The 27,817-nt window shown below is 38.8% G+C and overlaps 2 protein-coding genes and 1 long non-coding RNA gene across 3 annotated transcripts in view; 1 reads left to right on the top strand and 2 right to left on the bottom strand.

The window, feature by feature from the left end:
• The first annotated feature begins 40 nt into the window (after positions 1-40).
• On the top strand, positions 41-12,297 carry LOC120443318. The gene is made up of 3 exons (XR_005615340.1): positions 41-134; positions 1,214-1,305; positions 12,202-12,297. It is a non-coding gene; the product is annotated as an uncharacterized LOC120443318 (long non-coding RNA).
• On the bottom strand, positions 4,013-20,631 carry LOC116322200 (coiled-coil domain-containing protein 6). Its single transcript, XM_031742212.2, has 9 exons — positions 20,260-20,631; positions 19,007-19,156; positions 16,982-17,110; positions 16,276-16,379; positions 14,968-15,128; positions 12,381-12,537; positions 10,293-10,393; positions 9,037-9,158; positions 4,013-5,570 (listed from the first exon to the last, which is right to left on the bottom strand). The coding sequence occupies exons 1-9, from the start codon at positions 20,512-20,514 to the stop codon at positions 5,367-5,369; spliced, it is 1,383 nt and encodes a 460-aa protein (XP_031598072.1). The 5' UTR covers positions 20,515-20,631; the 3' UTR covers positions 4,013-5,366.
• Positions 20,632-23,205: 2,574 nt separating this feature from the next.
• Positions 23,206-27,817, bottom strand: part of LOC116322194 (ankyrin-3) — an 88,685-nt gene continuing 84,073 nt past the window's right edge. Inside the window, exons 46-47 of the mRNA XM_039621910.1 lie at positions 26,955-27,046; positions 23,206-25,291 (exon numbers count right to left, since the gene is read on the bottom strand). Of these exons, the coding sequence (XP_039477844.1) occupies positions 26,975-27,046 (72 nt within the window). The 3' untranslated portion in view covers positions 23,206-25,291; positions 26,955-26,974. The remainder of the gene's footprint in view (positions 25,292-26,954; positions 27,047-27,817) is intronic.

Raw genomic sequence — 27,817 nt, 5'->3', positions numbered from 1 at the left:
TCTTGCTGGTCCAGCGGCAGCTTGAACGCGTTTACAACAGAAAAAGTGCTGCTTTCGCTTGCGCGCCTGGAGCGCAGAGGACAGAGACAGAACGGCTCTTAGCGATGCGGCGGATGTGGTTGTGCTTCAGACATGTATGTTTTTCTCCTGTTTCGTGTAAAACAAGCAAGTATTCAAAAGCGCAAATCGGGGGTGGGGGGTGGATGCGCACACACACGCACATGCACAAACCTGTTTACCTGGAAGCTCTCCGGGTCATAGGGGACAAATGAAGGATCTGTTTTTGTAAAGCTGCTCTTTGAAGCAATGAGAAAGAGTAATAATGACGATAACTAACGGTAGCTATAAAATAATAATACAAACACGTAGAAAGAAATCTACTGTTTTCATCTGACTGATCAAGCTGAAAGTTTGGGGTTCTCGTACTAACGAACCGGTCTCAGAGTAAGGGCTCTTTCCCTCTGGTGTCATCATTAATATTTCCATCAGTCCAGTCCGAACCGGTTGATGGATAGTTATAGCACCACACTGCATCAGCAGGACGTAGTGAGTGAAGTCATCTTCCCGGTGAGCGCAGGTTAAAGGAATGCAGGTACAAAATCATAATCTGTCACCACATCGCTGGAAATAACTGGAGTCTGTTTAAAATCATAACGAATATGAGTGAAAACGAGCTGCATCATAGAGAGCTACCATGCAGGTAACATGGTATCCAACACACTAAAGAGAATCTCTTTATTCAGTTTAAATGAAGCCGGAGAAAAACATACATGTATGAACCACAAACCACAAAATATGCATGAGATTGTAGTGCTGGTGATTTTGTTTATGGTAATCAAGGGAACAAGGAATAATAGCTGCATTTCCAATGATTTATAAAGAGAAGGCACACATTATCAGAGTTTGGGATTCACTTGAAAAAAATGTTTCGCTTTATAAAAAAGTGTTTATAAAAAATAAGAGCTTATATAGGCTTTAACTCCCCAAAATCTTGTTCTGTCCCCAAAACAAAAGAAAACAACAACAACAACATACAGCAATCAGACATTTTTTTAAACATAGGGTGTCCCAGGAAATGTTGACTTTTAATTTAATCCATACATTATTTACATACATAGAATGACAGCAGGGAGATTAGTTGCTATAATCATTCTGTTGTAGCATCATAAAGTTATATCATCCATGTTGTTTGTCCCCATTCTCATAACCTCAGGTCAGTAACACTGTGAAACCAAGTCACCAACGAAAAGTGGGCGTGATGGTGGGAAGCAGAGTAGAATGGGAGAGGAGAGGAAGAAAGGAGAGGTAAAACAGGTTTGCACACTGAATGAACTCAAAATTCCTGAGGATCTTTGATGCTTTTTCCCAGAGCTGAGGTCTGCTGCCAAAAGGGGTCTTACTGAAAAGATTTAGGCTCCATAATCCCCTTCTGCCTGAAAAATTAAGTGGAAAAAAGAAAAAGGGAGACAGAATTAATTGTACTTTACAGTCACATTACACTGACATGTTGCTCCAAACCAGTTTCAGCTAGATGTAGTGCATGTCACAGACAGAGCTAGGAATTTGAGGTTGTTTGGGGAGTGGATTACAGAGTGGCTATGACACACTTTAAAACACTACTGACTGAAACTAGAATTGATGTTGATGCATTCACACATTCCCAGGTTCCATATATGGACTATTAATTCCACTGGGTTAAAATCCATCTAAGATCCACTGATCTTAAATTTTAAGCTTTATGTTTTGCAAGCTTAATATAGCAGTAAAGTAAGTTTGGTTTACAACACCCGTTTGATACTGCAGTAGTAATGAAAGTGAAATTTGACACATCTTCACATGATTGTTAAAGTTATATGCTTGAAGCTTTGCAAACATGTTTCCTTTTGCATCTTCATGTACAAGATCAAAGATAACAGTTCAGCCAACCTGAGATCACAGAGCATATAAAGTCATTTATAAAGACTACTAGAGAGAATCACCTGCATCTATGCCCAGGTGTTTAGTAATTCCTCAGTTTGGAGGTGACTAAATGTGTCAATACGGTTGACCTGAATAATTACTGGCCTCTTTTCCTCAGCTGTAATCCAAGGTATTTCACACTGCTGATCACAATGTTTGATAAGCTCCACATGTGTTTTGACTTATAACTTACTGGTAGACCTTAAATGCCTTAAGGCTCACTAGCATTGCAAAGTTAAGCCTATGCAAGCCTAAAATAAACAGTTGTTCCTTTTGCAATCCATAATTGTTGCTCCACATGGTAAAATAGCATTTGCGACACATGCCATTTATGTGAGGTTTGAAATTAGGATTAAACACAATTTCAGTTGCTTTAAAAAATAATTATAAACTCCAGCTGTCAACCAAGACAAAAAATATTAACACTGAGATCTGTGGATTAACCCCAACCACTGTGTGTGGGCTTGAGCAATCATTTTGTTCTTTACAAGTAATGTCTTGTAATGTATATCCCATATTCAAATATAAAGAAATGTATTTTGAAAATAGTCTCATTGAGACATTATGCTCACATTACTCAGCCATTCCCGTGAGATTTATGTGAGCTGACCTTATGACAGTTTAATAGCTTGTCTTTTTATCTAACACTTTTATGACACCTGAGATTCAGTGGCCCGCTGTGCCTTTCCGTAAGAGGCTTGGCAGGTGTACGCACACAGCGCCACCCCGCAGTCTGGATAAATCTTGGGTGGTTTGGCCATCCTAGCTCCAAAAAGCTGCAGAGGTTAAAGGCCACTTTAATACCCAGCATTGCCACCCTGAGCTTCCAGTACAGATTCGTGCTTGGATTAGTTCAGGTTGCTGGCTTTAACAGTAAGCGAGAACACCGCACCACAGTAGAAAAACACAGGATCCACTTTAGTTGTGCCAGAACTCTCAGCAAGCCTTCAAACAAAGATATACTTATGTCACTCTTAGGATGAGATGTATATTTTGATTTTGGTGAGATTAAGCTGAGTGTATGTGCAAATGGGAACAGTTATGTGCAGAGACCTAATGGAAGCCTAATGTGTTTTGTAGGCCGTCATCCTTGTCTGTTCTCTTCCCACCACAGGTTATTGCACCCACATTACAAAGGTTTAGCGTGTTAAATGATCCTGGAATGAGTGATTTATGGAAACCACTCCTCCGGTCTCCATCCAGTTGAAACCGGTTAGAACCATGTGTAGTAGGAAATGAAAATCAGACACTGGCACAGTCAAGTCGAGCGTCAGCGGATCTATACAAGAGGACATCACATGATGTGGTTGTTGCAACAGATTAACATCAAATGATAAAAAAAATCTTTATTTCAATTTGTAGTTAGCAGCATGGCTGGCAACACAAACTGCTGATCTACCTACCATTTTAATATCAGACTGAAATAACAGTTAAAATGTGAACATATTTAACAGGTAGATTTAGAAGTTCATTTTTTATCAATTTGATATCATGTTCACAAGTTCAGTTCTCTAAAGATCACTATAAATAATCCCGATAGGCACAGAGTTTAAGAGCATCACATCAGAGGGAGCGTCGTTTTAGCAGAATAGCGAAGGTGTCTGAGGACCACAACAGTGTTTAGGATTTACTATTCTGCCGTTAAACATAAATAGCCATGTTTATCCACACATTTCTCTGGGGACATTTCAAGAGTCACCCTCATGGTGACACACTTTAGAGGAAGTCGGGGAATCACCGGTCATTATATCCTCTAGGAACTATAAGTGTACCGTAAATCCACTGTGGGAGACTGAGTAAGTGGCAGCTGACCTGCTGGTGTCTGTAGAGGGGAAAAAAAAAAAAAAAAAGTCACTTAGAATCACCCTCAAGGAGCCTTTGCAAACTTTTACAGCAATCTATCATATTCACTGAGCCATTTTGGTAAGACATTAACCCTTGGAAGTCATACCTGTGTTGAAGTGTACCTACCTGTGCTCATAAACGCATACTGCCATATAATGTTAAAGGTTGAATATAAAAAATATAATAATTTTTCTACTGTTCCAGGTTGTGAGCTTTGTTGGTGCAGTTTATTTAAGGCACAAACATTTTCCATCAACTACTTCAGAGGTTTGTCAGACTCTCATAACTACCACAGTGAAGCATTCCAGTGAAGCTAAATACACAAAAAGATGCATTTTTGAGCCTGTTGAAATGTTCTGTTAAATTAAGCAAGTGCATCAAATCACAGGTGTGAAAGTGGAAAAAAAAAAAGATTGTCTTCCAGGTTTGCTCATCAGTGTTACACCCACAGTTATTACATTACAACTGAGTATCAAACGATATTCATAAAATTCACAATTAAAACAGAAGTTGTCATCTCAAGAGCTTTAATCATACATAGAAATTTAGTTGAACAGTACCATTCATTTAGAATGTTTTCGCAGTATGTATATTTAGTGTAAAGAGCATTGTTTTTTCTTTTTTCTGATGGGAATATCCATAAGGATGACAGAAGCTTTCAGAAATACACCAGAGAGAGAGAAGATCAGAGAAGAGACTGAGTACATGACTAAGTTGTAACACCTCAGACTATATTTTCAAACACCTCAAAAGGCGACATTTATCTGTGGTTTATGTGTCCATCCTCATTGATGCTTTTTTCCTTTTCATTTTAACATAGGAGCAGCAGATCTTTGAATGCTTACACAAACTAAAATACGTGTGCTGCAAGCACCGTTTGATCAATGCCCTATTATAATGGAGAAACTCCAAGCACTCTTCTATGACACCGTTTTGTTGACCTAATCAAAGCCACATTAAACTTGGGGTTGTGGTGAACTGTTTTACACTGCTTTAATGACAGAGGGTGATCTGGAGTGGAGGACATTACTGCAATCAAGTGTCATATTATAGGCATGAAAATAATTGACCACATCCATCTATTTAGCCATCCAAATCTCTAGCCATACATCCATCCATCGATCGATCGAAACATCCAACCTATCGTAAAACATAACCATGAAACATACTGTATGTGCTGTTTGTGCTATCTTAGAAGCGCCACAACAACAATTCCAACCAGCTAAAGTCCCAAGCAAAGAAAAAAAAACATGTACAAGACAAAAGGTGGAACAGATAATTATCCTACAAATCCCAGAAGCGATTATTTTTCAATTATCCATTCCTTTTAAGAGAAGTTAAGTAACGCCACATGAAGATTTGGCAGGCAGATAGCCTCACTGAAGGTGAGTAGCTATCTTGTTTCTTTTCCCTCCAAAACTTTTGAAGCTGCGTCTTTTGTTGAGTTGGTAAAGAGTAAGAAACTTCACTTCCAGAGCTGGTAATGATGGAAGCTGCTGCATTAGCATCGTGGCATTCAGTGGGCGCACTCACGCGCAAAGACAGAGACTGTGTGTGTGGCTTTAAGGCTGGGAGGGAGGCTGCTGCTGCGCTGTTGATGCGTGCTGTGACATGGCTGCCGGGGAGGACATGGACTGGACCATGGGTTGAGCTGGCGGGGGTAGCGGAGGCTGAGCCTGTTGGGCCCCTGAGTGCGTGTTGGGGGAGGGTGGGGGTGTTGGACGTTTGAATTTGTCAGGGCTGGTGCTTCTTCTTGGGGAAGGCCGCTGTTTGACAGAAGGAGAAAGAAACAAATAAACACAGATTGCTTGTAAATCACAACCAGATGACAGAATTCGAAAAAATTCATGCAGAAAATGGAGTTTATGGCAAACAGACATTTGGAGAAATTTTGTTTAATCAATACATTTTTAAAAAGTTTAGGCGGCTTTAATTTTTCCCAGACATAGCCAGGAGGGTAGTTGTGGAAGTATCAACTCTTTTTGTTGGACTGTGCTCCCAGAGTTACAAACCACTGCAGGAAAAAGATCATAAACGGCACGATTACATGTCTCAGTCATGTTTCCCCTACTGAGCTGTTCATCATGACCTGATAACAGCAATTCTAGCCTGACAAATGGAATGAATAAACGAAAAAAGTAATCTTTTCGAGGTTCTGATTTCCCAGCCAGCCATTTCCCTAAAAATTCTTGGATGAGCTAAGTAATGACAGTGGTCTGTAACATCTACATAGAAGAACAGAGTAAATTCATTTAGGTTATGAAACAGGGAGAATGCTAGGAGAGAGATATAAATGAACTCCAACAATTGGGAGGAAAGTTTAATTAAAAAAAAAGAAAAAGACGCCCCCTACATACATTTTTAATCCAGGTAGTAACTATAAAACTGTACCAGCATGGCAGAACCCTTCTCAGAGCAGTCTCACTCAGTCTTATGCCTCCCTGCCTATTCCTCAGAAGGATTTATGTCTAAACCATCTCATTATGCCAAACTTTAATGCCCGTTGATTGCAACAGTCAGACAGTCTGGGGAGACATCTCAGGCATGCTATTCTGAGGACCAGGGTTACGCAAGTAACCCAAAGCTACCATTCCTAGCATTTCACTTCTCACTTTGGAACATGGAGGCCCTCATATTGCCAGAAGAGCTTATCTCCAGCGATCAAGAGCACTTAAAAAAGTTCAAGCGAAGACCAAGAACTTAGTATTACCTGAGCTGCCTTCCAGTTTTTATCCCATTTTGTAAACTGGAAGCTTCTAAAACAGGACAAATGTAAAGGGCAGAGGATAAGCCTGCAAGTGCGTGGATTTTCTTGATTGAAACCTACTTCACACCTGAGTGACAGACCCCATGTGGAATGAGCTTGCAGGTCCACTGGCAAACACAGACCCTGACTTGGACAGGATAAACCAAATGCCTTCATAATCCAGTGTGAGAGCTGTAGGTTTGTAATAATGTAGCCCAGAAAATGAAAAGTTGATCACTTCTCCATAAACTCTTAGTTCTGCATAAATTTGTCAAGCATAAACAGGATGCAACATGTGCTGCTGCTGTTCTTCAGATGAAGAAGAAGCCAGTGGAGAAAATACCATCAATACAATGGGCAAGCATGAACTCTGACATGCCCTGGGGCAAACAGTGCATGAATGACTGAAGATGCCTTTTCTCTTTAAGTGATCCGCATCTACTTCATAATAGCCCAATCTTTGTAATGGAGCATGCCTGGAGAGCAGATCTGCCCAGATGTGATGTAGTGGTCTGCGTTACTAATTAAGGCCAGTCTGGAAGAAGCATATTTACAAATAGCCTGGATATCCTTTTTGGGAGCAGGGCAGACTGGGAATCAACTGGTCCCAGCTGTGAATTTCATCTGGCGCCAGCATGTGGTTCAGTGTCTACGACCCCAAACTATGTCTCCACTGTCTGCCAGCAGTTTTATGTAGTCAAATAAGCTTGGCGTACTGCATCCCAATCTCTTGATGGTGAGACTGACAGACTGCCTGTATTAAACGGGGACTTCGACTGGGAAGCCTAAGGTAGGAAGGGCAGACCTGTTGTGTGCCATTACTCGAGACTACTCTCCCTCACATCTCGTCTTGTGTGAGGTACAGTACGATGTATCATCATTAGCTTAAGTCCTAAAAATAAACCATACAAACATGCACAATGCTAACTCCATACTTAATACAACAACTGGTACATAATGTGTGTACGGCAGACAAAGTTTACAATCATTGAGGGGATTGTTGATGGCAATTTTGTATCATCATGGTGTTCTCTGGAGGTCAAATATTACTACTGAATCAACCGGGTGGCTGAACTTAATTTGAGTACTTTTTTTGTAAACAGACACACAAACTTAACAGTAATCATTCATTTTGTGAGCAGTCTGTCACAATTTACACACCCCAGCTCATTTCCCACTTTAGTTGATAAGGGTTATGACATCCGTTTGTTTATGTAACATAGCTCTATATATATATACATTACTACTATCAGCACAGCGCTGTGTGCATCACACATTATTACCCCAAACCAAATCCACATTTGTTCTTACCTTCACTTTTAAATTATGAAATGATTCTGCTTTAAATAAAACTTCCACAGTGTAACTACTATAGCAGTATTATAGTTAATGGTATTTTCATCAAAACTAGCCTTGGCAAGGTAATGCCAGGGGAAACACTGGTGAGATATTTATATATTTTATGACTTTATGATGCTCTTTTGGATAGGAGGCATAATAGAAACTGGTTGTTTATAGGAACAGGTTCAGACCATAACCCTGGTGTAAAATATTACTAAAACATATCTATATCTTATTAATAAATATACATAGATAAGGCAGTGTTGCTTTAGTTATCAGTGTGCTGAAGAGATGGAGACACAGCTAATTGGAGCTTAGGACATTTACGAGTTATGGGAAGTAAGTTCTAGTATTGACGCCAACAATACAAACAGTATTTGCAGAAGCCAGTATTCTTTGGGAGTCAAAATCTTGACTCCTATACTGGGTGAATACTGGTGGACACACAGCTTTATTCCTCCTACTTATATTCATTTTAAGGACTACAATATCTAAAAGACATGACATGGGAATGCAAACAGGTTAGACCTTTAAATAACCACTGAAAGGTGACAGTTAACGTCATAGTCGTTGTTGCATTAAAGATCCACCATGCTGGCGTGTACTGTATTATCAATAGAGCTAGCCTTGACATTAAAAAAAAAAAAATATAGACAGGGCAGTAAATTTAACAAAACAACAGGCAGTACATATTCTCCACGTGGGTGTCCTCATTTAAGGTTCATTTGATGGACACAGCTCACTGATTAAATATAGTTCAAAGATCATGCTGACTCAGAGCAAACTGCTGCTCTTATGAAGTCACAATTAACACAGAACTTTTAATCATTAAACTTGTTTATCATTTCTATGTACTTGAACTGGAAAACATCTTCATACCCCCAATAAAACTGAAACAATGTTATAATACAAAAAGGTTACATACCTATTATTTTTATTGTCAATTATTTACTTGTTTACAGAGCAACTATTTTTGAGTTTATTGGTCAGAAATTTTGATGATTAATCAAGAAACCTACGGGAAATCTGGTTAAAAAAACAAACAAAAACACAAAAAAAACCCCAACATATATATGTATATAAAATAAAACAAAAACGTGTGAATTCTCAATGTTCTAAAAGATGATGTGGGTGGTGTCACTTACTGCTACGGCATGAGAGGAGCCTCCGTGGACGTGCAGGGCGGGGGTGTTGTAGTGGGAAATGGCAGCTCTGGACAGTGTAGCTGGAGGAGTGAAGCCAACTGTGTGGGTGCCATATGAGAGACCTATAAGCAGATGGGACAGCCAGAGGGAGAAAGATATTTTATTAAAAGTTAACATCAATTCTAGACGCTTTCATTTTCCTCCTCAATACTTACTCCAAGATTACTTCGATATAAGAGGGAAGTTCTTTGTGGCTACCAGTGTTCTGGCACAGGATGACTGTTTTATCATTGACCAAATATTTACTTTGATATCATACCTTATTGTATCATAAACTAGTATGCAGACCAGAAATGGATGTTAATTTTTTTCTGCACTATTTTTTTGCGTTAGGTCTGTGCCTAAAGAGAGTAAGGGCGACTGAAATGTGATGGTGCTCTCCCTTTTATTATATTAATAATTATTATTTTATTCTTCTTTCTTCTATTTTTTCCTACACTTTTTATACTTTTACAAATGGTCATTCATTCAATAATAATCTTTATTCAATTACCTATAGTGCCAAGATCAGTAAGCTAGGAGTGTATCCACCAGTGTTAAATTTGAGAGCAAATTTTGACTTCATTTCAGTTTTCTGACATTTAGTTTAAGTCTCATTTTAGTCAACAAATTATAGGATTGTAGTAGACAAAATCTAAATTTGATTAAGTTTAATAAAATAAAGTGTAGGGTGAAAAAGTTTGTCGTGTTTTTAGCTGCTCCACATGGTTCACTACCAGTCTTATTTTCATTGACATCAAATGCGAAATGTGTCTATACGTCTTGCTCTTCTCTTCCTCCCAAGCGTTGACATTTTGTCACATTTTCAAAACAAACAAAACCAAAAAAAGCTGTACCCTTTCCCAGGGCAGGGCAAATGTGCTCGTCTGACTTTTTAGACCACTTAGTTCTGCTTGGATCTCATGTCTCCAGAATATTTTCATCTTCTTTTTATTAGTTAACGAAGTTTTAGATGGTATTCAGTGTCAACCCCACATCATGGCCTGTCATGCTCACAGTGAGCAGCAAAGTTCTACCCGAACACGGAGCTTATATAAAATGCGGTGTGACAATTAAGCTGTAAATGTGTGGTCTTGATTTGACAGAGTACCTACAAGATTTTGAGATAAAAGCTGGAACAAAGATAAAGCTTGCTGTCTGGCAAAAAGTTTTATTAATCGCTATCAAAGGCCGTTTATTGTTGTGTTTTTACCTACCTGGTGATATCGGTCGGCTGGAGCTGGGAGAGGGAGTGTAAGGGATGGGGCTGGACACGGTCCTGGCTCGCAGACCCTGTGCAGACATCTCGTTGAAGTACCTAAAAATACGACATATTTTTGTAATGCAAAAAGCAATCCAAGCCTATTGTAATGGTGTTAAACAGGCAAAAAGTGCTAAATCAATGATGACAGTTACTCCTTGAGATGCAATGTGAAAAGCATCACATTGCATCTCAATGGTAACTCAAAGTGGGTTTCTAAAAGTGCTCAATTTGGCTTATTTTGTATGGGAGAAAAACACGATACATTTTCACGTTCCTGAGGAGAAGATACTGGTGTCGCCGTCTGAGTCTGATGAAAGGAGTATCCTGTGCATGCAGAAAACTTTTTTTTTTTTATTTAAAGCTTTTGCCTAAAATTAACAAAGTTTCTACTGATAATCAGGAAGATTTAATATAAACTGAGATTTTACTGCCATATGTTGCTTGTTTGAAATGGCCATATACTAAAGCTATTTAGAGAGCCCAGCATGGTACAAGCCTTTGTTTTCTTCTTCCTAGTTTTTATTAGTTTCAGAGTGAATTTGAATCTTGTAAAGTATTACCTCATGTAGGGCATATGTTGGAAAAAGAGCTTTTTTGAAGGCAGCTGACACAGTTTTCTATAAGTGCAAAAATCACAGTAAATGTGCCCATTAAAGCCCCATTAGGTAAGCTGTAATGAGTTTAAAAAAAAAAAAAAAACAGTACAACTAAGGATATTAGCTCTATAAATATTTTTTAAGTTATAATTATTTTCTCAAAATATTATTTGGTTTTTCATTAACTGTAATAACATTAAAGTGTAACTAACTTTAAAAAAAAAAAAGTTGTCTTTCAAGTCAGAGTGCAGGGGGGAGAAAGCTAAGTGACACCCATGCATCTGATACAGAGGCCTGAACCAGGTACACAACAATAAAGAAACTTGAACTGGATAGTGTTTTACATACATTTGTTTTCTTAACCATTACAATTACAAACCCCCAATAGTGGGGGTTTGTTTTACATCCTCTTGCCACTGCGGAAGGAGACAACATGCAGAAAGTTGATTTAATGTTGTAAACAACTTTGTCTTTCAACATGCTACTAAACTGATTTGACTGAAAGCATTAAACCAGTAAAATCCTTATTTGGTTATGTTGAATCATACACAATGAGCCAGTTTGAGCAGCAATAGTAGGAAGAGTTGGTATGCTTAAGAAAAAAAAATAAAATAAATAATCTGGTGGATGACCCCATACTCAGCGAAGTGCAACAGTGTTTGTTTTGTTTTAGTAAACATAAACCTTGAAGCCACCCCAAACTACTTGGTCTTGTTTTGACTTCTGAATAAAAAGAAGGACCATCTGGTACAACTTGTGTCTGAGGGTTAATTGGTCCCAGGAATAGAAAGGATTGCACAAGGTTCAAATGGACCATTCACTCACAAACAGAAGGAAGTCTGTAAGGACCATTTAAGCCAAAATTTGGTTTCGTTTAAGTTTGATCAAGAAAGCGCAGGTCTTTCAAAACCAAACAAAGCTACTGCTAATTATTTTGACGTTTCTACTAGTATCAGAAGTAAACGTGGTGGCGATGGCATGACCTGAATCTGCAGGTCAGTGTTAAACATTGATTAAAAAGAAAAGAAGAAGCTGTTTTTACAATTAAGATGAAACACCAAGGAATGCGGAACCGATTTAAGCTTGGTGTTTTTTGTGTCTGACAGACAGCCAAAAGGTTAACAGACACCATGGTGTCACCTTGCTTTATCACAAAGCCTTTTTAACAGCAACAATGACTGCCTACTGGAAGACCAATTGTTGTGTGCTGTTGTGGCAAACACGCCTTTTGTCATTTGCATTTGCCCTACTTTTGTGCCCTCACAGGTCCCTTTATCCAGCTGGCTATGTCAGCAATATAAATGCCCAGTGAAGCCAAATGCCTCAAAGAAACATCGAGCTCCAGCGTGTAGTTCAATCCATTTTCTCTTCATTTGCAGGTATGTATGACTTTGTGTGTTATTGTGAACTTTTTGATCATCTGCCCTTGTGTTTGTTGCACCTACCTCTCATCATCCATCTCCAGACTGGATTCACTCTCTGACAGTTGTCTACACAGGGCCTCCCTGCGCTCCATTTCTCTCTGAAGCTTTCTCTGCAGCCGGATGTTCTCCTCCCTCATGTGTCGCTCCTCCTCTATATACTGGGCACGTTTCTCTGTATCTGAAAGTGAACATTGTGATTTAAACTTTACAGAATCTCACTATTACTATACATTAATACAAATTACACCTGCACTACTCCTAGCATAACATCATACCCTCTTTAAGAGCTGTGAGTGTAACCCAGTTTGCTTGTGTAATACATTGTTGTCATTTTAGGAAAACAGTGAAAGTAGGTCAAAAACAATCTCAACTAAGACTAATGCAAGCAACAACTTTCAGTATTTCTGGTGTCTTGTCACTTGGCCGAGCACGTGTTTAAGGCTGGTCTGACATCCCCACCTAGTGGCGAACTCAAACCATAGCCACAATGATGCCGAATGACAATCTGAGTTGAGCATTATGATCAATGTCTCTAAAATCCACCAATCTTTATCACTTCTTGCTATCTGAAAACTATTTTGTCCACAACCTCCATTATATGGAAAACTTGGGCTTTCAGTCTCATTGCTACAGGTCTATAGAAAACAAACACCTAACTGTAAGTGGTGTTATAATAAAGTGGAAGTGTTTAAGAACCACAGTGACTCGGGCTCAAAGCGGCAGACCAAGTAAAGTTGTACAAGGTCACCAAATACTGAAGCACACAGAGGCTAAAGGCTGCCAAAGCTCTGCTGACTCAACAGCAGAGGTCCAAACCTCCTCTGGCATTAACCAGGACAAAAACTGGACCTGCATGGCATGCGTTTCCATGGCCGAGGAGCTCCTGTAGGTGTAATCTGTAGGCGACCCAGTATTTCATCCATGTAGTGTTAGTACTTTTTAAATAAGCCATAAAACAAGCTCTGTTATCAATGTCTGCAATCAAGTGCAGTGCTCTAATATTAATCCACATCCTAGGGAAAAAAAAAATTAAAAAAAATCAAATGCTTTAATGCCCAAGGCTGCCTCTATTAAACCACCAGATCACTGCAGTCACAAGCAGTTATGTATAAAGAAGAAAATAACAATCTACAAGATCATTTTGTGTGAGACAAGATCCGAAGTCTGGTTGCATTTTACATGCATCTTTTGGATTGAGATTAACTGCTCACAGTTTTCCTACTGCTCCCTATAATTATAACCTAAGTGATAATGATGAGATCACGAGACAGCAGTTAGTCATGGAATTCTACAGGGTTCTGTGCTGGGACCAATGCTTTTCACACTATACATACAGATACAAACCCTCTCTAAATTTGGGCGAGATGCAAAACCTTCCTCTTTGATAAAGCTTTCTGTGAAGGCTGGATCAGATCACCGTCAACCATAACCAAGTAATCCAGTGAGCAACCCCCACCCCTCAGTATCTAAACGCTCCTTGAGCTGACTATTGTTGTGATTTGGCATTATATAGATAAAGATGAATTGACTTTAATTGAATTGAACCAAATTGTAAGGAATGTGTGTGCCATTTTCTTTGCCGGATGCTACTTAAATCTTAATTCTTATCATTTATCAGTGTCTCCTAGGGCACAGAGAGAGCGAGAGAAGACAGGCGAAGAGCACAGTGCCAAAACTGCAGTGAATCCCCAAAGACTACCAGTTAAAAAGCCTAATTCAATATCATATTTTTTTTAAAGAAGTAGTATAGTTTCCCCTTCTTTACAACTGTACAGTGCTTTTTTTTTTCTTTTTCTTTTTTTAAATAACTTGGCCATTTGGATACTTGTTAGGCATAAAGTTTGAGGTGTACCCACTTTGACATTTAGTGTCAAGTTCTAGTAATTTATTAATTTGCTACTTTGCACTATTTAGGACACAGGTGTGTCTATATGTTGCACCTGTATAGTTTATGAACGCTAGCTATCTAAACAAGATAGCTAGCCTTAAGCAATAGCTGAGCAAAACAACATGGGTGTGACCAGAACACTAACTCTACGGCTTCAAAATGTGGCATCTAAAAACCAAAGTGGGATGTTACAGTGGCAACATCCATCCATTAAATATATTAATGGTAATATACAAACAGGTTATCAGTCACCAATATGGACAATCTTTTCTTTTTCTTTTAATAAAAGGAAGGGCACATGTAAGCACTTGTAAGACTGCTTCCTTTTGGGGCAAAACAACAAGAATCACCTAGATTAAGAACAGAGTTCAGGTTAACCATTTCAAAAGAAGGAATCGATTACAGATTACAACCTTTCTTAGTGTCTTGTTTTTTAACAGTGTACAGCTCCATTCCTTTCTTTTTCTCCTTTCCATCCAGTGTAATATGACCAGTAAATAATGATGTAACATGACTGTATATTGCATTAGAGCAAATCTACAGAAATATGAGTATGGAGGCACCAGGCTAAAGAGGATCCTGTTTTTTCCAAGTGGACAAGCACAAGCACTTATCTGAGAATCAATTTTACCAACCACTTCCTTAATCAACACTTGAGGGCATCTCTCCCTTCAGACCGACTTTCCTTCTGATCATGTGACAAGTTGAGTGGCCACTTACGCTGCAGCTCAGTGGTGCGCAAGCTCTTCTTAAGCCTCTCCACCTCATTCTTCAGGAAGCGGATATGCCGCATCATGTTCTCCGGTGAGTCGATTTCCATGGAAACATCTCTTGGAGATGGTGGAGCCGACACAGGCTGGTCCAGCTTCTCCTGAAGGATTCTAGTTTGGAAAATTGGAAAAATAAAACAAAACACAGGATTATTATTATTATTATTCAAAATGTTCCATTTATTATTATTTGTATTTAAAAAAAATAAATACTAAAATTAAATATATAAAATGAACTTAAAGGTTATACATGTAATTGGGCATTTATGCAAACAGATAATTAATAGTTCAGCTTACTGTTAAAACTGCAATTTAAAAGAAAAGTTACTTATTGCTGTTTATTTGATTTTAACGTTTAAGTTAAAATTAATAAACTAATTACTTTTTGTTTTACACAGACAAGCAATGAATATAAAAAGGTACACTGGCACATTTTTATACTAACTATAAAATAAAACAATGCAAACAAATATATTTCATTCATATAACAAGTACTTAACCCATTAGTAAATGTATAAATTAATTTTGTCAAAAATGAAAAGTAAAAGTCTTTTTCCCTCCATTTAATACTACCATTTCAGTTTGTAGTTAGCTTTTTCTTTTTAAAGATATTGGGCCATCAGGTTCATGGCATATTTAGCGTACCTTACCATTTTGCCACTTTTTCCCAAAGAAAAGTCTTGAAATTTTTAAAAACAAACAATCGGAAAAAGAAACACGCAATTGTTATGACTTAGTGACATTTCACCCACACGTTTATGCTCACTGGTCAGTTAACTCAATCATCGTTGTATGTAAACAACGTTTGTCATGATTCTACATTTGTTTCTCTTCATGCTGGAAATGGAAAATAAACTTGCTTGCGTCGCTCTCTCTCTTGACACTCTCCTCTCACCAACAACAGTCTGGTGAGAAGAGCTGTGTGCTTTTAAAAAAAGAAAAGTGACATGTGCTGCAAGGCACTTTTTGGAAAAGAGTTGCAACAAAGTTGGCAACAATAAAGTAAACTGAAGCATTCGTCTACTGTCAGGAAAGAGCAAAGGAAACTCATCTGCCTACTGAACAGAAGACCATATAAAGAAATCCAAGATAAGCTGATGTTAGCGTGTCATAAAAGATGAAAAACTTTGGAAGCTTCTTTTGGAAGTATTCAGCTGAGTCCGTTTTAAATGTTTACCTCATCGTTTTGAACTTTGGCCACAATTAATCTAATCATTATGTATATGGCCAAAAAAAGAAGCACAGTATGTCTCATCACCTTTTCTCAGCCTCCAGTTTGTCCATTCGCTTCCACAGTCGGTTGACCAGAGCTTCTTGTTCCTGCTCTAATGTGTTCTCAAGGTCGATCTTCTCCCGCCTCAACTGAAAAATGAAAGATAAAGCAGAGCGTGGCATGCAGAAAGAGAAACCTTGAAGCATTCACAAGAATTCAGGATTGTGCACAAAAACACTGTATTGCAAATCCAAGATCTCAGTTCAGAGTTTGTATTCTAAAAATTAAAGGCATATGACATTATGACATGTCATAATGATTTTTTAAGTTGATGTTATGGGTTAAGTTTTTAGTTTAAGAAAGTAAATATTTGTATTTTATTGCTAAGACTGGTGTCTTTAAGAAGCTGAGACAGATTTTTAGGTGAAATAACTTTTGGTTATATTTGTATCTGGCCAAGATGCACAGTGGCATCGCACTCCATCAATCTGACACGTTAATAAGCGAGTACCAACAACGAATGCCTGCACATCTCCTGTCAGGGCATGGAGACATTATGCGGTGGCTTCAGCAGGTTTGACCCAGCCACAGACCAAAATGTTCTTTCCACTTAAGATTCAGTGGGAAGAAAAACGACGTTGAGATTTTTTGCATCTCACTCTACCATGGCGACTGAACAAATGGAAGTTTAAGGATAGCCTGCACTGCACTGGATGAGCAAATCTTTCCCATTTTACCATAATAAGCATACCTGTTCCAGGGTTAGCTGCTTTGAAATGGTTTCGTTCTCCATTTTCTTGATCTTTTTCATGAGCTTGTTAACCTGGAACTCCTGCTCCTGCTCCAAATGCTGCTCCAACTCAGCCTTCTCATGCTGGAGCTAAAATTTAAAAGGAGAGAGCAGCGCATTGACAGATGAAGAGAAGAAACAGATGAGGAAAAAGGGAGAGGAAAAAAACAAGAAACTCACAATGAGACATGCAAAAGCTGTTTGATGACCACAGAGATGACCACAGCTTATACAATGAAATAATAATAAAAGACAGCGTCATTAGACAATTCCACTGGTTTCAGGGTAAACTTCCCAGAAGAACAGACAGTATAAAATAATGTTTTGGCAACCCAAGTAATCACTTTTGGCAGTTCACCAGCATGAAAAAGGGTGCGGCTCAGTGCTGATTCAAAATGGGACAGCTCTGTGATGGATTATATAAATGATTACTCATTATGGGGAAAGATATGCAAATTCATTTAAAGGAAAAAAAATGAAGAGGGAAATATAACCATTTCCATCATGCTGTTGAGAAAAATAACTAGAAAACCTCAAAACACCAGTCTGTTTAAACTTACAATGACTCCATTCATGGAGTGTTGAGTGCTGTGCAGTATCCTGGATGCAAAACCAGGTTACCAAGTTGTGCCCCACCCAAACTGCAGGCACGTTTTCCTAATTAAAACTAACCATTTTGTTTTAATAAGGTGCCTTGCTTCAGTTAACACTAGAAACTATTTAATAAAAGCAATCCAACCCTTTATACTGTGTTAACATTATAAACAGACTGAAGAATAAATGCCAGACTATGAAGTCCTTGGAGAGAGATTATATTCTACTAGGCTCTTCTGTAAGCAGAGGCTCTTTCTGACTGGCACCAGAACAAAGGCAAAGTTGGATGGGACTCTGTTTAGTATCATGTGCACTAATAATAAGTATTAGAGGAAAATAGAGAGTTTCATCAGCTTCCTTTAAAATAGGTACTGTTGTTTTCAGTACCATCAACAAAAATTAAGAGGGTGGGATTTGTAGGAATATGTAATGCAGCCCAGTACACCTTTAAGGTCTCAATTTGACATTATCAGGGATGTTTTTGGTGTATTTACAAGATGTAATATTCAGCACATGAGACTGCCTATGGTCATGTGAATGTTTAAAATACAAGGCACAAGTTTAAAATCAGGGCTGGCGTGCTTGTGTTGTTAGGCTATTCAAATACAGACAATGCAGCTAAAAAGTCCAGCAAAAGTAATGGCTGGGAAAACCCAAATAAAACAAAATTCGTCCCAAAAATGCTTCTCTGTAGAGTCATTTGCATGCCCAGTATTATAAATTTTGATATTCAGTTGATTTTCCCATCTGTCACCCCAATTTTTAAGCAACTAATCTACTGACATAGGCAGATACAAGTCTGTTGCATGTTAAATTCTAAGATAAGAATATTAAAAAAGCTCAAACAAGTAAATCTGTATGACCTTAAGCAGGTTTTGCTGAGACATTTGCATGCATCTCTTCCACATCCCTACTTCTTTAGATATCAACAAACCACTAGTCACCCTACAGCTATCTATTCAAAATGTGAGAGCGAGTGCTATATGCTCTGTAGTTGGGAAAATACGATGTGGAAAACAGACTGAACCAAATAACCGACAACATGAGGAGAGTAATTTGAGAGTCATTTAGACGTGCTAGCAGCTGCAGTGAAGTCATCTTGAGCTTTTCCAGGCTTCAGGCAAGTAGAATTGCAGTTGATGATAATGCACTAGCTGCTGTGTGCATAGACAAGCACCCCGCACATCGTGAACAAGAGCAACAATACTTAAGAAATTTGCATAACACGGCATGAAGAAACGATATACCACACTGACGTTTGTGATCAGTAAGATAACAGGGGAAAACTTTAAACTAATTTTACACTATTCTCCACTCCGTCTGGCATAAAGAACTCCAAAATGTGCATTAAAAGTGTGCACCTCCCCATCCAATCTTGTTTCTATCACTCACTTGCATGAGTTTCCTTGACAGTTCATTGGTGAGGAATTCTTCCTCCTTCTCATAGTTGACTGCCAAGGTTTCCTTCTCCTTCTGAAGAGCCTGGATTTTCTTGAACAAGGTGTTACTGATAAATTCTTCCTCCTGCTCTGCTCTCGCTTGCTGTGGGACAGAAAACACAAAAAGACAAAGGGACAGAAGAAATATCAGTGACAAACTCTTGCTTCTGGCACATCACACTGTTTTCACCTTTATCCTGATTAAACTATAACTTACTGACAGTGAGGGGAAACATGCACCAATCAACTAAAGACTGCTGCAGTGATGCTTGCCAGCCAAAGAGGAAGCATAATTCTTTCAAATGACTCAAGAGATATTGCAGCAATGGGTGACTGAGTGAAACATGGGCTGGGGGGGGCGGATAAAGAAATGTGTTGGGACAGCTAGAACAGCTAGCATTACACTGCTTGTGATACATGCGTCCTTGCCACTCTCAAATTCACCCATCCCTTATTCTCTCCTGACCTCAAAAATAAATTCTGCTTCGCAGGCCGTTATGAAAAACAGAGCGGATTATAAAAGCCAAACAGCTAGTTAAGCTTCACAAATTTACACAGAGGGTGGACAGTGTGAAAGTGTGGTTGGGTTTGCAGACGTTTAGAGCGTGGCATTTAGCTAGCTCGCTAAGTTTGGCCTACATATTTCCCATCTATCCAGCAGATCGGTTACACATTTTTATGAAGCTAGGACTGATTAACCGAGCATGAAGAAATATGACGCATCAGTCGGTGCCAAGGCTTCTGGTGGGCTATTTATTTTCACTCAGTTACCATATCCATGTTGGCCATAGCGTGGTGACAATGCCGAGCAGTGAGTAATCAGCTGACCACACATCTACAATCAATCTGTTAACTCACATCGTGAGGTGCCCACCCAATTTTTTTGACGCTTTTTCTGGTTGACGTTAGCAATTCATCTAACGTTAGCCACGATTAGCAACACAAAATAACACAAAGCAAAGTAGCAGGATATCGCAGCTCGACCACCTAGCAGACGTTGTCCCGCTGGCTAAATTAGCAGGTAGCTAATGTTAGTAGGGCTAACATAACAGCAAAGAATTACGGCCGAATTCAGGTAACATTTCCACGTAGCACTCATTCAGCTTTAATCAAACAACACTCGCTAGCGCTAACTTACTGACAAATGCAAAACAGCAAACAGGGTGGGGATAGCATCTCGCTAGTTAGCTAGCTAACATTACTCACAATGGTGACGCTAGCTTTGCGGAGGTCCCGATTCTCCTCCTGCAGGGCTTTGCACTTGAGTTTAAATGTTTCCAGCTCAATTTTAAGAACTTTATTCTCCTGCTGTAACGAGGCGAGTCGGTTGGTCAGTTCCTCCAAACGAAACTGTGAAATGACTATGCTCGGTTTCCCCGAATTTGAAGCGGAGGACGACATCGGGGTGGCGGAGCTGCTCCCCGCTCCATCGGTGTCGCTCTCGCTTGCGCTGTCCGCCATGGCTGTGCGACGGTGTGTGTGGTGGAGAAGAGAAGACGACGGCAGCTGCAGCGTTTGAGGAGCGCAGACAGCAGAATGGTACACTGCGTGACCTTGCTCCCGCCTAACGGTATAGCACCCCCAACAGGATGTCTCCAGTACTACCTAATACACCCATAACATCAAATGCATCTTTGAAAACCCAATCCAAGACAGGATTGCCAGCAAAATGGGAAACTTAACACACAACACCACACCCTAAACCACGTGTTATGCCTAACACCACAACATCCTTAGAGTAAGTGTTTACTTGTCAGCTGTTGTGTTGACAGTATGACATTATGCTCATTTTATACAATACTGTGAAGAAGTATTTCCCGGCCTTCTGGATTTCTTTCTTTCTTTCTTTTTGTATATTTTTCACTCTTACATGTTTCAGATAATCAAATATGCTTTAATATTAGACAAAGATAACCAGAGTAGTGCCAAAGTATCTCGATCAGATTTAATTCCAGATTTTGACTAGGCTGCTCCAAAACTCTCATTGTGTTTTTTGGAGCCATTAAGTGGTGGACTTGCTGGTGTATTTTGGATCATTGTTCTTCTGTATAACCCAAGTGCATGTGTAAGTGCATGGACTGATGGCCAGAGATTCTCCTTCTGGATTTTCTGTCAGAGGCATAAATTCGGATAAAGTACAGCAAGTTGTCCAGGTCCTGAAGCAGCAAAGCAACCCCAGACCATCACACTACCACCACCAGGTTTGACTGTTGGTTATTTATTATGAAAGAGGTGTAATGAGATACAAACCTTCTAGAAGTTCCTTAGGTGTTGTTCTGGCTTCTTTTATGATGTCATGGTTGAGTCATCGATTCAGGGAATTTTGGTAATTTGCCCAGTTCCTGGGAAGATGCTGTCCCAAGTTTTCTCCATCTGTGGATGTCGTCTTTCACTGTGGTTCAATGGAGTCCCAAACCTTAGAAATGGCATTGTGAACATTTCCAGACTGATAGATGGCAATGACTTTGTTTCGCCTGTGTCTTTGAGTTTCTGTAGCTCCCTAATAAATGAAATTATCATTTAATAAATGCATTTTGTGTTCACTCAGGTTATCTTTTTAACATTAAAATCTGTTTGATTTTCTGAAACACTTAAGTGTGAGGAATGTGCAAAAAGATAAGAATTCAGGAATGGGGCAAAGACTTTTTCACAGCACCGTATACATCTTTTTATTTGCAGGCGTTCAGAAAAATGGTCCATACAGACCAATCATGCCTTACACTGTCGGTGTTGCTCATGTTTTTTTAAGGGAAAATTGCCAAGCCAACACTACAAACTAAAACAAACCTGTTATGCCCATTCTACAGATACACACAGGAGAGCAGAGACCCACGTCCTCCCACCAGCCAAAATGCCCTCACACAATAAGTCCATGGTGAGAGTTAGTCAACTCAGATAGTGAACAAAAATTCAAAAATTGTCATGTAAGGCGAAGGTCATTTTTTCCAATGAGAGAATTGGCTATATTCTGCAATGGCAATCCTCCATTGTGGATCCATCCCTGAAAATCCAGTGTTTCAGAATCAGCTATATAGCTATATAAAGCAATATTTAAACTAGTTTAGCATTATTTTTGAGAATTAGCCAGTATGCAGAGACCTAATTTTACCCAAACAGGTTTTTATAAAGTCACCCCCCAAAAAAACAAACAAAACAAAAACAAACCAAAAAAAAAAATGGTGAATCTCATCCCAAATGCATGAAACCTCCAGGTTCTGTTACATTTCATTACAAAGAGGGGATTGATTTTTCAGCTTGCTCCATAGCAGTGGTGTCTAATGTAATCTGTGGATTATTTTAAATAATACTCATCTTTAAATCAAAGAAGCATAAAGTAGGTCTAGCAGGTTGTGTTTTTCTTGGGATAATCTTGCCACTGTAGTCATGGTCACAGGATGATGTGGGAAGAACTGCTTTAAACACTCTAATGAATCAGTAGGCGGCACAGTGTTTTTCCTTTGTGTTCCACCTCGTTTTAAAGATGATCATGGTTACTGGACAAACTCACTCGCATTTACGCCTTTTAGCAACAACATTAAAACCATCTGCCTACGAATGTGTGGTTTCCTCACATGCCAAAACAGGTCTGTCCAAACAGGGTACTGACAAAGAACCTCTGGGCTTGCAGGTTTTGTGCTGTGGCCATTACCTTCAGGGACTGGGATGTGCCCGTCTTCAACAGCATTTAGACGGGTGGTGCATCAAACTAAATGTTGTTACAAAGTAAGATCCATATGAATTGCATTGTAAGAAAATCATCAGTGTTACTCATTTTACCTTTATTGTGTTTTAATGTAGGAACTAACAAGTGTATATGTTATTACTACTGCATTATCTTACCATCTTTGGCATCCAATATTGAACTTGAGCTTTATTATGTTAAAAAGTCATAAGGCTAAGGCATGAGAGATGTTGCTATGAAATGTCTACGGTATAGTTTACATTTTTTCCATCAGCTGGAAGGAGAAAGTGTTGCTGCCAGGCGCCCAAGGACACTTAGGTGAGGAGAAACACATAATTTTGGTTGAAGGGCAGTAACTCCCACGACATCACTACTCATCACTGCCATCGTGCAACTTACATAATAATAATAATAATAATAATAATTAAAGAAAAAACATTCAAGGACACAAAGATAAGAAGAGAAACAACTGTACTGCAAAATCACTGCATTTTTATTGTATTTTTTTGTAGTTTTTAGGTTGATTTTTTTTAAAGACGTTTGAAACATTTGTGATGGCATCATTGCTGTTATAGCCTCTAAAAGACCTTGAATAACCAAAGTGCTAGAATAGTTATATTTCAATGGCTTCACTCTGTTAGTAAGAATTGTACATCAAAAAATCTGCTCAGGTGAAAACACATATCAAAGAAAATTAACAAAATTGATACTTCAACCATATCAAAGTATCCTCTACCCCCTGATTGACACAGTAGTATAAGGGGATGTGGTACAGCACCCTATCTGACTTCCTTTAATACTCCCACCCACCCCAAAAAAACTGAAAAAAAAGAAAAGTTACATAGTTTTCATGTCCACAGCATAGACATCAGCATACTGAGCCATCGCAGCAGTAGAACACCACACTTGAACTACATGGGCATCTAATGAAAACTGATACATAAATTCCTAATGTCATGTAAAGTAAAATTTTGTCAGTGAGCTAGTGAAAACAATTCTATTCGACACTGCATATACAGACTCTCAAGCCTAAAGAGATCACACAGTTTCAGAGTTAAAACACAATTTATTTAATGCTTAAATAACTGGTTCTGACCATCCAGTGTTTTGTCATACAATATGCTATTTGGAGCTACAATCAAATAATGTCTTTATGTGTCCTTAATGTGAGTAGGTTTTAAATTAAGGAAATACTTCACCAAAGAATCCAAAGTGAAATGCCCCAGTTTTCCTTTAATACCACAGCAGCCATTAGAAAACCAAACTGACACACTGCTAAATGTTTACAAACAGTCTTACAGTGTACAGAGACTCCTAAACCTTATAGCCAATATGCACAATACAAGTATAATTTTACAGCGAGCCAGCCTACTAGCATTTACATTCAGATTACTTCGTTCCTGTAGCAGAAGCTGCCCTCCAGTTTTACACAGACAGACAAGACATCACATCCTCAAGAAGCTATAGATTTTTTTTCATCCTCACCCCAACATGATAAATGCTTTAATGGTATCCTTTTTCAATTTGAAATATAAAATCGGTGACAAACGTCAGGGCTATATGTGTATAGTGATAAAGGGATTCATTTGAATACAGTGTTTTGCAAACCTGTAAAAATTGTAATTAAAATAATGTGAACAGCATGCATGAAAATATGAGTACTCTGAAAGGCTCCTTTTTTTGCAGGATTAGATCCGTTCCCACTTTGAGAATTACAGAAATTAGATTTTTTTTCTGGAAATTTCTTCTGTTAAAATCAAACCAGCTTTTTCATGTACAAACATTATACCTGTTCTAGTAATTAATTATACAAGAACCCGTGAAGTTACACTCAAATCTTTAAAAGTGAAATCGTTTCAGTAAATTTTGAAAGCACTTGAAAAGGTCACTCTCCTCAGTGCGTTCGCAACCAGCAACTTGTCCATTTGATTTAAAAGAATTATACACATTATAATTTTATATACAGGAAAAAAAGCTTTTGTGTTAGTTGTGTTTAAGTTTTAAAAAGGAAGGAAAAAAAACCCCAAACAATTTACATCCTGACAACAATGAGTTCAAGAAAAAACTATAAGGCGAGTGTTGAAGTTGGATCAGAAGTGTCCATTCGATTTTTTTTGTGTGTGTTATTGTGTCTACCTCATTCTTTTCACCCACCATGTGCATTGAGCTCTTGTGCCATCTTTGGTCACACTTGCACCTGTGTGGTTGTCAGTAATGGAGTCTCTGTCGTTTTTCGCAACAAACGACGCTCCTCCAAAAAGCTCTCACAACACCAGTGGACCGATGGCACGTATTGTTTCACACAAAACAGGAAGCAGGATCATTGTCCACTGGTCCACCACAGTCAGAAAGTGAGAACTTCCTGGTCCTTTAATTGACAGGAAGTGAGTTTTTCATGCTCATGCGCAAGTCAGAAGGGTTGACTCCTTTCATGTGAAAGCCATTTATTTAGAGCAGATAGTGGCACACTGGACCTTTGCTTTAAGTCCTCGAACCTGAAGTCTTAGCCCTCTGAACACTTGTTCCCAGGAAACGTCGAACTTGGTTTCTCTGTATCTGGAAGACAAAACAGCACGTCGCATATTGCAGCACATTTACTGTCACCCTCTTGAAGCTCATACAGTACATTACAACTGACAGTGCATTGCCTAATATTGAGTATTAAACTGAATTTAAAGGGTGTAACGTGTACAATTTTTTTCTTAAGTGTTTCATTCCTTTGTATAACAAAATGACAACATGTTAACAAGACCTGATGGTACGTGGGTTGTTATGGTGACCTCTGTTACCATAGAAACTCTTTGGCAGACTTCATGGCAGTGCCATCCCATTTCTGCGCAGATGGAATGATTCACCGCAAACATACGGGTGAGCAGCAGTAGGGATTAACAGTCTGGCCAGTGGGATAACAAACTCTTTTTGGATGGGACAAAGCTGTTGTGAGTTGGGGATTTAGTGGACAAAGAAAAGGCGTGGAGGGTTTTAGCGGGGCAATATAATGCTGAGGTGTGTAGTGACCCTCAACCCTGTTCCCTTTGTAAATGTTTTCTATTCATTCACATTGAGGGAACGCAGAGGACAGAAAATCTGCCAGGGGATAACCAAGCTCATGCCAGTTTCTTCTTTGCTTTGAGTTTGAACTATCTGACTAAATTGATGATTTCATTTACTTTAATACTGTTAATACAGGCATCTCATGTGTAGCACTGTGCAAACGTTTGAGCAGCTTCACAGGTTCTCCAATGTGATGCTGCAGAGTATGTAAAGTATAGTATTTATTGAGAGTATTTGAAAAAATAATTTGCTAGTTTTCTTCAGGATCATTCTTCTTTTGCAGGATTTGAGCCAAGCTTTTGACTCTAGAGTACTCTGGTGTACAGAGTTCATAGTCAACCCAATGACTGTAAGGTGCCCAGGTCCTGTGCCTGCAAAACAAATTCAAATCACCCCCCTTCTGCTTTGACAGCTGGTATCAAGCGTTAGTACTGATGTGCTACTTTTGATTTTTGCCAAATATGGGTCTGTGCAATACAGCCAAACATCTCCACTTTGATCTCGTCTGGCCAAAGGACATTGCTCATGAAGTCTTTCTGGTTTATTCAGATGCAACTCTGCAAACCTAAACTGTGGTGCCTTGTTCTGTTTAGACAGGAGAGGCTTTCTCTTGCTGGCACATCCAACTTGCTTATGGTCAGTTGATCAACTGCATTTGATTAGCAGCAACTGGCTGCTATTTACCTTCTTCTTTCAAAAGCAGTACAGGTGTACTTTGTTTTTCACAGGACTGTAGCTCTCGACAATACATCTTTATATTTAACTATTAAAAAAGAAACAAACAAAATCTTCTATTTACTTCTAAAAAGAACTAGCTTAATAGTAAAACGTGGTTACACTGAAAACGACTGATTACTTTGATTACTTTGTACTACATTTATTACCAAATAAAAGGTATAGGTTAATTGACAGGTAGGTTACTTTTGGTGCCTAAAATGATAGAGTTTACTCTGTTCAAAGTTTAAAATCTGTAAAGCCTAGAAATAAAAACACAGAATACACTAATACAAAAGTGAAAGCATTGGGCAGTATTAGGTGCTATTCAATCACCTGACTTCAGTTAGTGGGAAGTCAGTGAACAACAACGAATATGTACAGCATGTACAGTAGTTAAAGGCTGGGGACTATGATGACTGTGTTAAGGTGAGAAAGTAAGCTACGGTACCTGGAAGAGAGTAACCATCCCTATGAGTGGTGCTTTTTATCCCCTGATCTTCTATCATCTTTCCGCCTGCTATTCCTTGACCCCTCTCCATGCTGGAAAACACACATAGAGGTATACATAAGACATGGTATTCTTATCTTCTGATAGAAACCCCCCCCTGCAACCAAACACACGCCTGAAACATTAAAATAAGAGAAAGAAAAAGCAAAACTCAAACGTTAGTAATAGCATCACTGCAAGAGTTATAATTAGGACCTAAACCACACACCAAGTAGACACCTGGAAAAAGAATAATTATGTCATTATGGACAGAGCTGGAAACAAAAGGAGCTGATTGAGTTTCCTCAGCACTCATTAGTCATACTCTTGACTAATTGGCTAAATGCTTTAAAAGACCATTATAAAAGACCATTAGCACCACACAGTCAGGAGAACTGCAGTCAGCATCTTCTTTGTTATGCAAACAAAACAGACACCACACACTGTTAAAACACAACATGCAAGGTTGCAGTTCATATGATATTTGTATATATTTGCCCACTATGGAGATAATAGTCATCTCAAACCAGTTAATCCAGTGTTAGCAAGAATTAACTTCACTGAATTCACTGGAGGAAAAGATGATTAAATCTAATTGACTCCCTCCCTCTTTGACTTAAAGCTGCACCTTTTACCACGTTTTACTTTCTTAATCCCAGTTTCGCTCTTAACACTTAATCTTTAAGGTTCCGAAGAGCCTTTAATTTTCAAAGTGAGACTCAGAATTGTGCCCTGTGACTGCAAATTTCTTATTTAGATGAGTTATAATGTTATTTTCTTTTGTTTCAGACCCACTGTGATTCACTGTCACATGCAGCTTTAAG

The sequence above is a fragment of the Oreochromis aureus genome, linkage group 13, assembly GCF_013358895.1.
Source record: "Oreochromis aureus strain Israel breed Guangdong linkage group 13, ZZ_aureus, whole genome shotgun sequence".
Lineage (NCBI taxonomy): Eukaryota > Metazoa > Chordata > Actinopteri > Cichliformes > Cichlidae > Oreochromis > Oreochromis aureus.
This window is presented reverse-complemented; position numbering and strand designations above follow the sequence as displayed.